Source organism: Nicotiana tabacum, chromosome 10 (assembly GCF_000715075.1).
Source record: "Nicotiana tabacum cultivar K326 chromosome 10, ASM71507v2, whole genome shotgun sequence".
Taxonomy (NCBI): Eukaryota; Viridiplantae; Streptophyta; class Magnoliopsida; order Solanales; family Solanaceae; genus Nicotiana; species Nicotiana tabacum.
Genome location: NC_134089.1, coordinates 1276026 through 1290398, shown reverse-complemented (window position 1 = coordinate 1290398; position 14373 = coordinate 1276026). Strand labels below are relative to the sequence as shown.

Genomic DNA, 14373 nt, shown 5'->3' with positions numbered 1-14373 from the left:
CAAAAACTACACAGAACACTACCTTGCATCGCTGTGACACATCCTGAGCTGCAAGCATGGCAGCATACGGAGAAGATTCATCTCTATCAACCTTCACCTTCATTCCACCTGCAACCATGGTGTACAATAAATTGAGATGCAAACGACAATGTATATGTAGCTTGAAGCGAGAAGCGAGAAGTAAAGTGCACTTGAAGTGAAGCACACAATTTACGAAAAAGTTGGCAGACAAACATGATTTTAATACTATACTAATCAAAGTACATTTGACATAGCTTCTTATAGCATCCAAAAATGCAATAATGCCAATATTGATCCAAATTCCCTATGTTAAGATCGAAGAAAGACCATTTTTCGATGGCGTCATTGAGTGAAGCACACGCTTCTTCGAAATAAGCAATGTCTTTTAGTAAAACTGGCTATAAGTAACCTCAAATTTTCAGTTCCCTTGTCATGACAAAAGAGTAGCCTTACCAATAAAGCTTGCAATAAAATGTACATTTCCGCATCTAATAGATCAATCCGAAGCACCTATAAGTCAGACTACAACGAGCAAATTAAAACGGTGGAATAATCCATAAAGGGAAGTCAGAATATAAATATGCCTCGATGTTAAGCTCATAGAGGAATACACTCTTCGCACATCTAATTATTTTACCTCATTCTTGCCATGACAAAAGAGTAGAGTTACCAATAAAGCTTGCAATAAAATGCGCATTTCCCCATCTACTAAAGCAATCTGAGGCACCTATAAGTCAGACTACAAGAAGCAAATTGAAACAGTGAAGTAATCCATAAAGGCAAGTCAAAATTGTTAAGCTCATAGAGGAATACACCCCTCGCAAATCTAATTTTTTTTCCGCATTCTTGTCATGACAAAAGAGAAGCCTTACCAATAAAGCTTGCAATAAAATGTACATTTCCGCATCTAATAGAGCAATCCGAAGCACCTATAAGTCAGACTACAAGAAGCAAATTGAAACAGTGGAGTAATCCATAAAGGCAAGTCAGAATATAAATATGCCTCGATGTTAAGCTCATAGAGGATTACACCCCTCGCACATCTAATTTGTTTTCATCATCCTTGCCATGACAAAAGAGTAGATTTACCAATAAAGCTTGCAATAAAATGTACATTTCCCCATCTAGAGCAACCCGAAGCACCTATAAGTCAGACAGACTAAAGCATGCAAATTGAAACAGTGGAATAACCCATAAAGGCAAGTCAGAAAATAAATATGCCTCGATGTTAAGCTCATAGAGGAATAGACCCCTCGCACATCTAATTTTTTTTCCTCATTCTTGCCATGACAAAAGAGTAGACTTACCAATAAAATGTACCACCACCACCCCCAACATCTACTGGACCAAACTGAAGTATCTTTAGTTATATAATCCCACAATACGGCAAAGATACACCCTATATAAGTAAGACTATGTTATGTAAATTGAAACTGGGGAGTAATCCAAAAAAGGGAAGTCAGAATATCAATAAGCTTCGATGTTAAGCTCACAGAGGAATTCACCCCTCGCACATCTAATTTTTTCATCATTCTTGCCACAACAGAGACTACAATTACTGCTTAAACTTGCAATATAGTGTACATCCCCTCTCCCAAATCTACTAGAGCAAACCGAAGTATCTTTGGTTCTACAATCCCACAGTATGGCAATGATACACCCTATAAATCAGAGTATGTCATGTAAATTGAAACAAAACAGTAATACATACAGGCAAGTCAAAATATCAATAAGCCTCGATGTTAAGTTCATAAAGAATTTCACCCTCGCACATCTAATATTTTTCATCATTCTTGCCATAACTAAAGAATAAAGTGATAAAAACATGCAATAAAATGATATGTTGTTTGAATCCTTCAAAAACTGCACTGAAGGTGTATTGCACGCTACAACACAACAAAAACCAAGCAAAATGAAACAGAATGTAAAGAAAAACAAAAACTCAAGGAAGTCAGAATATGAATAAGACACGATGTTAAGCTCAAAGAGGAATTCACCTCTCGCACATCTAATTTTTTCATCATTCTTGCCATCACAAAGAGTAGATTTACTAATAAAACTTGCAAAGTAATGTACACCCCACCTTAACTAGAGTCATTCAAAGTATCTTTGGTTCAATTATCCTAAATAGGAAAGATAGAACCAAAAAAGGGGAAATGACCCAAAAATTATTAGGAAAGGTAAAAGGAGACTTCCTAAAGGAAAACCCTAAAGATAATCTCCAGCATATACCACGCCCTCCCTTTATATGTACAAGTACATTAAAAGGGGCTATGTGTATACAAAGTTAGTGTAGCGCAGCTATGACTCAAAACGCTTCCATGTATATAGTGGAAGGCGATCTTAAGGGCTGCGCAAAATATCAAAATTAATCTAGAATAAATAGTCTATTCATAAAGTGCTATTTCTCAAAAATTATACTTATAAAAATACAAATTTTCCAACAAAGAACTTTGTATCACCAAATGTTTGAACGAAACTTTAACAGTTTGTAGTTTAAAAAACAATTGGTAATATATCAATGCTAATACTTAATTTGCAATATAAGGTGCAAAACAATAACCCATTGTTTTCTTTTCAACAAGTGATGTGATTATGATTCCCGTCTATCGGAAACAGTCTCTCTACCTTCCCATGGTAGGGGTAACACTGTGTACACATTATCCTCCCCAAACACCACATGTAGGATTACATTGGGTTTTTTGTTGTTTGTTGTTGTTATAAGGTGCAAAATAATACTGTACCATTCATGAAAATAACCTACAGGAAAAATTACAGCTGACAAAGTTGAAGGATGGAAATAAATATTGGGAACTAATAACACCCTCTTTTGCACTTAACAAGCAGGAGATAAAATAATACATAGCTCCTCCTCAGCATATAAACATATAACTACATACAATTGAACGGTAGAAAAACTAAAAACAACAATAAACATAATTTATTTCAAAGTCACATAGTTATAAAATAAAGTTTAAAATTTACCAGTCATGATAATCAACTGCAACAGAAGAAAACACAGCTGACTAAGTTGAGAATGGCAATATCTATATGGGTACATATAACATCCCCCGTAGCATACAAATTGCTATGGGTTTTAAAAAAGAATAGGCACCCAAAATGCAACAATTTAAGAAAAACAAAGGATAGAGAGCAAATTAAACAGCATGAAATTAAGGCAACAGAGAAGAAGCTCACTTTGGTTTAGCAACAAATAAGAAGCTCACTTCCTAGCGATATTCGGCTATAAAAATTGTTAAAAATAGATTATTTATAGAATAGCCAGTTTTAGGGTTTTTGAAGAGCATTAATGGGCCAAAACCCTATAATGATTCCTAGGCCTTACTACTCGTGAATGAAGTTAGTTGGGCCGAAAAGATTATTACAATAATGAAGTTTCATTTCTTGAGGAAACCAAAGTTTTTTTTAAGGCAAAATACATAGTTTACCCATCGACCTTGCATCCAAATTCCGGTTACACCGCTCTCCACCACGGGCAACCTTTTACACACCATTTTTTTCTTCACCAGATTTTCAAAGCGTGTGTGTATAGTCACGCGCCAATAAAGTCGTGACACGTGTCACTGACTAATAATATCAAGATAACATATAAAATTACAATTATATCCATGTCTTCTTCATCATGTCCACCTTAACTGCCATCACCATGCTTTCAATTTTTGTTCGTGCTCTTTCGATTTCCAACACTGAAGCAGCGAGGTAGTGACTAGTAATAATAAAGAGGAATGTGCATTTCTTAGTGAAGGAGATTAAGAATTTTACAATTTAATTATTTGTAAATTTACCCATTAACAAATTTAAAGAATATGCCTATCTGCAAAAGCTTGAGATAAGCTTTAGCGGCTGGGGATACTTTCAAAAAATCCACCCTTTCGAAAATTTTAACATAACCATGACAAAAGCTCAAGCTAAGCTTTCTAGAAAAGAAAAGAATTTTCTGTGTACATACGCTTGAGCCAAGCTTTAATGGTTGGTGGAGCTACAAAGAGTTTAAATTGTTCAACTCTAATTATAATTTCTTAACAAAAAAATCTACAAAACTAAAGACTAATGATCAACAAGAAGAGATATGAAAAATCTTGGTAGATCTATTTGAGAAGAGTAGATCGGGTAGAGAGAAGTGGGTCTAAGTGTTAGGGAGCAACTATGGTAGTTTTGGTGGTTTTTAAACATGGAAGAAGATGACCCTATTTAAAATAAAAATAAAAATAAACTAAAAAATTAACATTTGATACAAAAATTATCATGTTCACACGCTTCATTTGATGGTAATGATACGCACGGACCACGTGGGCAAAGTGGTGTGTCTTAGACATACTCTATAAAGGTCGGGTGTGTAAAAGGTTGTATGTGATGGAGAGGTGTGTAACAGGGATTTGGGTGCAAGGTCAATGGGTAAACTATGTATTTTGCCTTTTTTCGATGATGTCCAGATCAGCTTGCGCACACCTGAATTATTCCGGACGTTATCTACATGCTCATTAAAATAGGAATCAAAAAACTAATCACCTAATAGTAAATTCTTTTACCGTATTGGGATTTGAACCCCGATTACCAAGGTTTGCTTTCATTGATCACTAAGTCACCTCCTTAGGTATCGCTAAAATCAAAAGATTGTTTCAGTTTGTGATAAGCTAGCATCATCCATCCACACTGGTGTACTATACATTAGAGACTTACACCAAGATTTGAACTTTACTGGTTCGAGATTCTACTCTTTTAAGTTGCTGAATTTTAAATTAATCATTTGTATCTTTTTGGGAAATTATGCACAATTAAATGTTGGATATAGTTACTTCTGCTCGGAGAGATAGAGAGAAAGAGAGAGAAGAGCACTTGTGCTTGAAAAATGAATAAATCTTCCCATTAGAACTTCTATTGTTAGCTCACTCCATCTAAATGTAATTGCTGAATTTTTGTATTTGGTGTACGAACTAGCTCACAAGCACCTCAAATATTCTAACGAGTATGTACTTTCTTATACAAATGAATGAAATGACCTAACACCTCAACCATACCATTGAGTATGTCTTTATCTTCCACCAACACAAATATCAGCCAACTCTATCGACCCAAGCTTAGACCGATGAAAAAACATCACCAACCCTCTACAAGAATTTGAAATCCAGGGCCCAACAACTGCACCTACTTCATTAACACCCTTTGGTGCTAGTTTGCTCTTCTTACATCCTTCTTCACTTACTCTCTCCTTAATTTACGCACTGAAATGGAAAGAAAACCGAATTGATAATGGATTGAAAGAGAACAGAGGAGGTCTAGAATGGAGGCAATCAGAAGCTCCAAAAAGGTCTCAAGATTCTTACTGCTAGAAAAACTATCTGTTTAATTTGACACATTTTATTGGTCATGCAGCAGCAGACGAAACACCACCCCTTGCACATCTCCAGGCTCAGTGAAATTAGATACAACTCCAATTCATGACCTTGTTTAAATAGAAGCCAACATTCAATCTAGGTACATAAGTCTATACCATCCTGGCAAAAAGTCCTCATTTCTTCTTTCATGAAAATTGGTGCGTAATGCAGTTTCCCAGATGAAGATATGAACTACACACCTAGATATCTGATGTGTTTAACGGTTAAGTAGAATTTAAGATATAATAAATAATCAAAAACTACACAGAACACTACCTTGCATCGCTGTGACACATCCTGAGCTGCAAGCATGGCAGCATACGGAGAAGATTCATCTCTATCAACCTTCACCTTCATTCCACCTGCAACCATGGTGTACAATAAATTGAGATGCAAACGACAATGTATATGTAGCTTGAAGCGAGAAGCGAGAAGTAAAGTGCACTTGAAGTGAAGCACACAATTTACGAAAAAGTTGGCAGACAAACATGATTTTAATACTATACTAATCAAAGTACATTTGACATAGCTTCTTATAGCATCCAAAAATGCAATAATGCCAATATTGATCCAAATTCCCTATGTTAAGATCGAAGAAAGACCATTTTTCGATGGCGTCATTGAGTGAAGCACACGCTTCTTCGAAATAAGCAATGTCTTTTAGTAAAACTGGCTATAAGTAACCTCAAATTTTCAGTTCCCTTCACCTAAAACCATTTCGTTCCAATAACAATTATTTGTTGTTTTCGACAAATTAAGGGTTGCCTAGCACTAGAGATTCTGGACATTCTATTGCTATAAAAATCTCCAACCCACACCTACAGTGAAAAAATTAAATACATAGGGAAAAAACAAGAGGATGCTAGATGCTGAACAAAATCATCTAGGTCCATCCATATAGCTATTAAACAATGAAATCAACAACTTTAAATGATATACCGAACAACAAAAAATGTAAATAATAGCATCAGCAACTACTAGAAACAAATGTCACACTAAAGCATACGAGTAATGCGAACCATAGTTTCTCTTCCAGACAAATCAGTCACGTGCTGCATTTTTTAACATGTAAATTAAAATTCAGCGCGCGCACACTAAAATCATAAATTCAATTTCTATAATCTCATAAGAACCGTCACAAACAACTCACAATAAAAGTATCGTTGAAAGCGGCAAAAATGTGAGCAACACCGAACACCAATTCACCCTCCCTCGTTGCTGGTCCAAGTGTTACTGTCTCTTCCTTTGGCTCCCTAGTCTTTCTCCTCGACTACACAACCAAATTAAAACAAAAAATTATAGATGATTATATTTTTGTATAATAAATCAAGCTAATAATAATCGAAAATGGAGAGAAACAGTACCATGGCTTCGGCTGGCATTGGTAGTGAGAAGCTCAAGAGATACTGAACAGCTAGCGAATAACCTTACTTTGAGGTGGAAACTGATGAAATAGCTGTCCTCTGTTTATACAGTTAGGGTTTGGGGGATGAGCTTTTCTGATATTGGAGTGCCGCCCCTTGTTTTTCCTTTTGACTGTGAGTGCCCCCTCTAGTTCTGATACGTATACTCCTGCCCCTCTCATAAGAAGTTTTTGCCAAATCAAATGATTTAACCTTAATTAATTGAATATTAAGATTAACATACAATGTGTTATAGTTATGTTGCATAGTCCAAACAAGGAAAGAGTTTATTTAAGGTAAAATCTTTATTGATTTAAACTTTTAATTATTAGAAGGTAGGTAAGGTGCTACGTACACTACACCCTACCCATACTCCATTTGTGGGATCACACTAGGTATATCATGGTTGCCTACATAAGCATTTTGATGTCAAAGGATGAGTTGTCCGAAAACATGACCATACAGCTTCACTTTGTACGCAAATAAATGAATAAGCCAATATGTTGAAAAGGGCAAGATTGGCAAGTCAGAAAACATTAGCATAACTATTAGAGCTCACAGAGTCATTTGGGACTCTTGCAATATAGTAGTTTCATCATCCGTGCCAATGACAAGCAAGAAATATAAATGATTTATAGAGTCAAACAAATAAAATTTAAGATTAACAAAGATAGTTAATTCATGAAGGAACATTTTCTAGATTGGTACGATTATGTAGAAAACTTGAAAGTACTAACATTATCGTATAACACGAAACACTTCATGCCCTATCAAATTATGCTATATAAATTAAAACGGAGAAGATAGTTCATAACGGCAAGTCAGAATATCAATAAGCCTCAATGTTGAGCTCATAAAGGAATTCACCCCTCGCACATCTAAATTGTTTTCATCATCTTTGCCATAAGGATAGAGTAGATTTACCGTTATGACTACAACAAGCAAATTGAAAAGGCAAGTCAGAATATAAATATGCCTCGATGTTAAGCTCATAGAGGAATACACCCCTCGCACATCTAATTGTTTTCCTCATTCTTGCCATGACAAAAGAGTAAAGTCACCAATAAAGCTTGGAATAAAATGTAAATTTCCCCATCTACTAGAGCAATCCGAAGCACCTATAAGTCAGACTACAACAAGCAAATTGAAACAGTGGAGTAATCCATAAAGGCAAGTCAGAATATAAATATGCCTCGATGTTAAGCTCATAGAGGAATACACCCCTAGAGTTACCAATAAAGCTTGCAATAAAATGTACATTTCCCCATCTACTAGAGCAATCTGAAGCACCTATAAGTCAGACTAAAACAAGCAAATTGAAACAGTGGAGTAATCCATAAAAGCAAGTCAGAATATAAATATGCCTCGAAGTTAAGCTCGCAGAGGAATACACCCCTCGCAAATCTAATTTTTTTTTCCTCATTCTGGCCATGACAAAAGAATAGACTTACCAATAAAGCTTGCGATAAAATGTACATTTCCGCATCTACTAGAGCAATCCGAAGCACCTATAAGTCAGACTACAACGAGCAAATTGAAGCAGTGGAGTAATCCATAAAGGCAAGTCAGAATATAAATATGCCTCGATGTTAAGCTCATAGAGGAATACACCCCTCGCACATCTAATTTTTTTCCTCATTCTTGCCATGACAAAAGAGTAGAGTTACCAATAAAGCTTGCAATAAAATGCGCATTTCCCCATCTACTAGAGCAATCTGAGGCACCTATAAGTCAGACTACAAGAAGCAAATTGAAACAGTGGAGTAATCCATAAAGGCAAGTGAGAATATAAATATGCCTCGATGTAAAGCTCATAGAGGAATACACCCCTCGCACATCTAATTTTTTTTCCTCATTCTTGTCATGACAAAAGAGTAGCCTTACCAATAAAGCTTGCAATAAAATGTACATTTCCGCATCTAATAGAGCAATCCGAAGCACCTATAAGTCAGACTACAACGAGCAAATTAAAACGGTGGAATAATCCATAAAGGCAAGTCAGAATATAAATATGCCTCGATGTTAAGCTTATAGAGGAATACACCCTTCGCACATCTAATTATTTTTCCTCATTCTTGCCATGACAAAAGAGTCGAGTTACCAATAAAGCTTGCAATAAAATGCGCATTTCCCCATCTACTAAAGCAATCTGAGGCACCTATAAGTCAGACTACAAGAAGCAAATTGAAACAGTGAAGTAATCCATAAGCCTTACCAATTAAGCTTGGAATAAAATGTACATTTCCCCATCTACTAGAGCAATCTGAAGCACTTATAAGTCAGACACACTACAACAAGCAAATTGAAACGGTGGAATAATCCATAAAGGCAAGTGAGAATATAAATATGCCTCGATGTAAAGCTCATAGAGGAATACACCCCTCGCACATCTAATTTTTTTTCCTCATTCTTGTCATGACAAAAGAGTAGCCTTACCAATAAAGCTTGCAATAAAATGTACATTTCCGCATCTAATAGAGCAATCCGAAGCACCTATAAGTCAGACTACAACGAGCAAATTAAAACGGTGGAATAATCCATAAAGGCAAGTCAGAATATAAATATGCCTCGATGTTAAGCTTATAGAGGAATACACCCTTCGCACATCTAATTATTTTTCCTCATTCTTGCCATGACAAAAGAGTAGAGTTACCAATAAAGCTTGCAATAAAATGCGCATTTCCCCATCTACTAAAGCAATCTGTGGCACCTATAAGTCAGACTACAAGAAGCAAATTGAAACAGTGAAGTAATCCATAAAGGCAAGTCAAAATTGTTAAGCTCATAGAGGAATAGACCCCTCGCACATCTAATTTTTTTTTCCTCATTCTTGCCATGACAAAAGAGTAGACTTACCAATAAAATGTACCACCACCACCCCCAACATCTACTGGACCAAACTGAAGTATCTTTAGTTATATAATCCCACAATACGGCAAAGATACACCCTATAAGTAGGACTATGTTATGTAAATTGAAACTGGGGAGTAATCCAAAAAAGGGAAGTCAGAATATCAATAAGCTTCGATGTTAAGCTCACAGAGGAATTCACCCCTCGCACATCTAATTTTTTCATCATTCTTGCCACAACAGAGACTACAATTACTGCTTAAAACTTGCAATATAGTGTACATCCCCTCTCCCAAATCTACTGGAGCAAACCGAAGTATCTTTGGTTCTACAATCCCACAGTATGGCAATGATACACCCTATAAATCAGAGTATGTCATGTAAATTGAAACAAAACAGTAATACATACAGGCAAGTCAAAATATCAATAAGCCTCGATGTTAAGTTCATAAAGAATTTCACCCTCGCACATCTAATATTTTTCATCATTCTTGCCATAACTAAAGAATAAAGTGATAAAAACATGCAATAAAATGATATGTTGTTTGAATCCTTCAAAAACTGCACTGAAGGTGTATTGCACGCTACAACACAACAAAAACCAAGCAAAATGAAACAGAATGTAAAGAAAAACAAAAACTCAAGGAAGTCAGAATATGAATAAGACACGATGTTAAGCTCAAAGAGGAATTCACCTCTCGCACATCTAATTTTTTCATCATTCTTGCCATCACAAAGAGTAGATTTACTAATAAAACTTGCAAAGTAATGTACACCCCACCTTAACTAGAGTCATTCAAAGTATCTTTGGTTCAATTATCCTAAATAGGAAAGATAGAACCAAAAAAGGGGAAATGACCCAAAAATTATTAGGAAAGGTAAAAGGAGACTTCCTAAAGGAAAACCCTAAAGATAATCTCCAGCATATACCACGCCCTCCCTTTATATGTACAAGTACATTAAAAGGGGCTATGTGTATACAAAGTTAGTGTAGCGCAGCTATGACTCAAAACGCTTCCATGTATATAGTGGAAGGCGATCTTAAGGGCTGCGCAAAATATCAAAATTAATCTAGAATAAATAGTCTATTCATAAAGTGCTATTTCTCAAAAATTATACTTATAAAAATACAAATTTTCCAACAAAGAACTTTGTATCACCAAATGTTTGAACGAAACTTTAACAGTTTGTAGTTTAAAAAACAATTGGTAATATATCAATGCTAATACTTAATTTGCAATATAAGGTGCAAAACAATAACCCATTGTTTTCTTTTCAACAAGTGATGTGATTATGATTCCCGTCTATCGGAAACAGTCTCTCTACCTTCCCATGGTAGGGGTAACACTGTGTACACATTATCCTCCCCAAACACCACATGTAGGATTACATTGGGTTTTTTGTTGTTTGTTGTTGTTATAAGGTGCAAAATAATACTGTACCATTCATGAAAATAACCTACAGGAAAAATTACAGCTGACAAAGTTGAAGGATGGAAATAAATATTGGGAACTAATAACACCCTCTTTTGCACTTAACAAGCAGGAGATAAAATAATACATAGCTCCTCCTCAGCATATAAACATATAACTACATACAATTGAACGGTAGAAAAACTAAAAACAACAATAAACATAATTTATTTCAAAGTCACATAGTTATAAAATAAAGTTTAAAATTTACCAGTCATGATAATCAACTGCAACAGAAGAAAACACAGCTGACTAAGTTGAGAATGGCAATATCTATATGGGTACATATAACATCCCCCGTAGCATACAAATTGCTATGGGTTTTAAAAAAGAATAGGCACCCAAAATGCAACAATTTAAGAAAAACAAAGGATAGAGAGCAAATTAAACAGCATGAAATTAAGGCAACAGAGAAGAAGCTCACTTTGGTTTAGCAACAAATAAGAAGCTCACTTCCTAGCGATATTCGGCTATAAAAATTGTTAAAAATAGATTATTTATAGAATAGCCAGTTTTAGGGTTTTTGAAGAGCATTAATGGGCCAAAACCCTATAATGATTCCTAGGCCTTACTACTCGTGAATGAAGTTAGTTGGGCCGAAAAGATTATTACAATAATGAAGTTTCATTTCTTGAGGAAACCAAAGTTTTTTTTAAGGCAAAATACATAGTTTACCCATCGACCTTGCATCCAAATTCCGGTTACACCGCTCTCCACCACGGGCAACCTTTTACACACCATTTTTTTCTTCACCAGATTTTCAAAGCGTGTGTGTATAGTCACGCGCCAATAAAGTCGTGACACGTGTCACTGACTAATAATATCAAGATAACATATAAAATTACAATTATATCCATGTCTTCTTCATCATGTCCACCTTAACTGCCATCACCATGCTTTCAATTTTTGTTCGTGCTCTTTCGATTTCCAACACTGAAGCAGCGAGGTAGTGACTAGTAATAATAAAGAGGAATGTGCATTTCTTAGTGAAGGAGATTAAGAATTTTACAATTTAATTATTTGTAAATTTACCCATTAACAAATTTAAAGAATATGCCTATCTGCAAAAGCTTGAGGTAAGCTTTAGCGGCTGGGGATACTTTCAAAAAATCCACCCTTTCGAAAATTTTAACTTAACCATGACAAAAGCTCAAGCTAAGCTTTCTAGAAAAGAAAAGAATTTTCTGTGTACATACGCTTGAGCCAAGCTTTAATGGTTGGTGGAGCTACAAAGAGTTTAAATTGTTCAACTCTAATTATAATTTCTTAACAAAAAAATCTACAAAACTAAAGACTAATGATCAACAAGAAGAGATATGAAAAATCTAGGTAGATCTATTTGAGAAGAGTAGATCGGGTAGAGAGAAGTGGGTCTAAGTGTTAGGGAGCAACTATGGTAGTTTTGGTGGTTTTTAAACATGGAAGAAGATGACCCTATTTAAAATAAAAATAAAAATAAACTAAAAAATTAACATTTGATACAAAAATTATCATGTTCACACGCTTCATTTGATGGTAATGATACGCACGGACCACGTGGGCAAAGTGGTGTGTCTTAGACATACTCTATAAAGGTCGGGTGTGTAAAAGGTTGTATGTGATGGAGAGGTGTGTAACAGGGATTTGGGTGCAAGGTCAATGGGTAAACTATGTATTTTGCCTTTTTTCGATGATGTCCAGATCAGCTTGCGCACACCTGAATTATTCCGGACGTTATCTACATGCTCATTAAAATAGGAATCAAAAAACTAATCACCTAATAGTAAATTCTTTTACCGTATTGGGATTTGAACCCCGATTACCAAGGTTTGCTTTCATTGATCACTAAGTCACCTCCTTAGGTATCGCTAAATTCAAAAGATTGTTTCAGTTTGTGATAAGCTAGCATCATCCATCCACACTGGTGTACTATACATTAGAGACTTACACCAAGATTTGAACTTTACTGGTTCGAGATTCTACTCTTTTAAGTTGCTGAATTTTAAATTAATCATTTGTATCTTTTTGGGAAATTATGCACAATTAAATGTTGGATATAGTTACTTCTGCTCGGAGAGATAGAGAGAAAGAGAGAGAAGAGCACTTGTGCTTGAAAAATGAATAAATCTTCCCATTAGAACTTCTATTGTTAGCTCACTCCATCTAAATGTAATTGCTGAATTTTTGTATTTGGTGTACGAACTAACTCACAAGCACCTCAAATATTCTAACGAGTATGTACTTTCTTATACAAATGAATGAAATGACCTAACACCTCAACCATACCATTGAGTATGTCTTTATCTTCCACCAACACAAATATCAGCCAACTCTATCGACCCAAGCTTAGACCGATGAAAAAACATCACCAACCCTCTACAAGAATTTGAAATCCAGGGCCCAACAACTGCACCTACTTCATTAACACCCTTTGGTGCTAGTTTGCTCTTCTTACATCCTTCTTCACTTACTCTCTCCTTAATTTACGCACTGAAATGGAAAGAAAACCGAATTGATAATGGATTGAAAGAGAACAGAGGAGGTCTAGAATGGAGGCAATCAGAAGCTCCAAAAAGGTCTCAAGATTCTTACTGCTAGAAAAACTATCTGTTTAATTTGACACATTTTATTGGTCATGCAGCAGCAGACGAAACACCACCCCTTGCACATCTCCAGGCTCAGTGAAATTAGATACAACTCCAATTCATGACCTTGTTTAAATAGAAGCCAACATTCAATCTAGGTACATAAGTCTATACCATCCTGGCAAAAAGTCCTCATTTCTTCTTTCATGAAAATTGGTGCGTAATGCAGTTTCCCAGATGAAGATATGAACTACACACCTAGATATCTGATGTGTTTAACGGTTAAGTAGAATTTAAGATATAATAAATAATCAAAAACTACACAGAACACTACCTTGCATCGCTGTGACACATCCTGAGCTGCAAGCATGGCAGCATACGGAGAAGATTCATCTCTATCAACCTTCACCTTCATTCCACCTGCAACCATGGTGTACAATAAATTGAGATGCAAACGACAATGTATATGTAGCTTGAAGCGAGAAGCGAGAAGTAAAGTGCACTTGAAGTGAAGCACACAATTTACGAAAAAGTTGGCAGACAAACATGATTTTAATACTATACTAATCAAAGTACATTTGACATAGCTTCTTATAGCATCCAAAAATGCAATAATGCCAATATTGATCCAAATTCCCTATGTTAAGATCGAAGAAAGACCATTTTT

The 14373-nt window shown here is 35.5% G+C and overlaps 1 protein-coding gene and 14 non-coding genes across 25 annotated transcripts in view; all 15 read right to left on the bottom strand.

Moving 5' to 3' along the window:
- The window catches only part of LOC142164569 (small ribosomal subunit protein uS11y-like), a 47749-nt gene that overhangs the window by 22606 nt on the left and 10770 nt on the right, over nt 1-14373 (bottom strand). For 2 of the 11 annotated variants that reach the window (XM_075222454.1, XM_075222457.1), the window contains exons 7-9: nt 14041-14126; nt 5367-5779; nt 23-5264 (exon numbers count right to left, since the gene is read on the bottom strand). Coding sequence is in view for 5 of the 11 variants with exons in the window: in XM_075222457.1 (XP_075078558.1) it covers nt 5771-5779; nt 14041-14126 (95 nt within the window). In the remaining 6 variants the exon portion in view is untranslated. Of the gene's footprint in view, nt 1-22; nt 5780-6567; nt 6688-6781; nt 6990-7493; nt 13973-14040; nt 14127-14373 lie in introns of those variants that run through there. The other 9 variants (XM_075222455.1, XM_075222444.1, XM_075222456.1 and 6 more) reach the window with 7 other exon arrangements.
- LOC142165600 (small nucleolar RNA Z266) lies at nt 579-674 on the bottom strand. Its single transcript, XR_012696260.1, has one exon. It is a non-coding gene; the product is annotated as a small nucleolar RNA Z266 (small nucleolar RNA).
- On the bottom strand, nt 998-1093 carry LOC142165559 (small nucleolar RNA Z266). Its single transcript, XR_012696220.1, has one exon. It is a non-coding gene; the product is annotated as a small nucleolar RNA Z266 (small nucleolar RNA).
- On the bottom strand, nt 1216-1311 carry LOC142165574 (small nucleolar RNA Z266). The gene has a single exon (XR_012696234.1). It is a non-coding gene; the product is annotated as a small nucleolar RNA Z266 (small nucleolar RNA).
- On the bottom strand, nt 1471-1564 carry LOC142165613 (small nucleolar RNA Z266). Its single transcript, XR_012696272.1, has one exon. It is a non-coding gene; the product is annotated as a small nucleolar RNA Z266 (small nucleolar RNA).
- On the bottom strand, nt 1730-1822 carry LOC142165595 (small nucleolar RNA Z266). The gene has a single exon (XR_012696255.1). It is a non-coding gene; the product is annotated as a small nucleolar RNA Z266 (small nucleolar RNA).
- On the bottom strand, nt 7632-7727 carry LOC142165590 (small nucleolar RNA Z266). Its single transcript, XR_012696250.1, has one exon. It is a non-coding gene; the product is annotated as a small nucleolar RNA Z266 (small nucleolar RNA).
- Nucleotides 7770-7864, bottom strand: LOC142165566 (small nucleolar RNA Z266). The gene has a single exon (XR_012696226.1). It is a non-coding gene; the product is annotated as a small nucleolar RNA Z266 (small nucleolar RNA).
- Nucleotides 8376-8470, bottom strand: LOC142165572 (small nucleolar RNA Z266). Its single transcript, XR_012696232.1, has one exon. It is a non-coding gene; the product is annotated as a small nucleolar RNA Z266 (small nucleolar RNA).
- On the bottom strand, nt 8592-8687 carry LOC142165624 (small nucleolar RNA Z266). Its single transcript, XR_012696283.1, has one exon. It is a non-coding gene; the product is annotated as a small nucleolar RNA Z266 (small nucleolar RNA).
- LOC142165581 (small nucleolar RNA Z266) lies at nt 8809-8904 on the bottom strand. The gene has a single exon (XR_012696241.1). It is a non-coding gene; the product is annotated as a small nucleolar RNA Z266 (small nucleolar RNA).
- On the bottom strand, nt 9144-9239 carry LOC142165623 (small nucleolar RNA Z266). Its single transcript, XR_012696282.1, has one exon. It is a non-coding gene; the product is annotated as a small nucleolar RNA Z266 (small nucleolar RNA).
- LOC142165580 (small nucleolar RNA Z266) lies at nt 9361-9456 on the bottom strand. Its single transcript, XR_012696240.1, has one exon. It is a non-coding gene; the product is annotated as a small nucleolar RNA Z266 (small nucleolar RNA).
- Nucleotides 9817-9910, bottom strand: LOC142165612 (small nucleolar RNA Z266). The gene has a single exon (XR_012696271.1). It is a non-coding gene; the product is annotated as a small nucleolar RNA Z266 (small nucleolar RNA).
- On the bottom strand, nt 10077-10169 carry LOC142165594 (small nucleolar RNA Z266). The gene has a single exon (XR_012696254.1). It is a non-coding gene; the product is annotated as a small nucleolar RNA Z266 (small nucleolar RNA).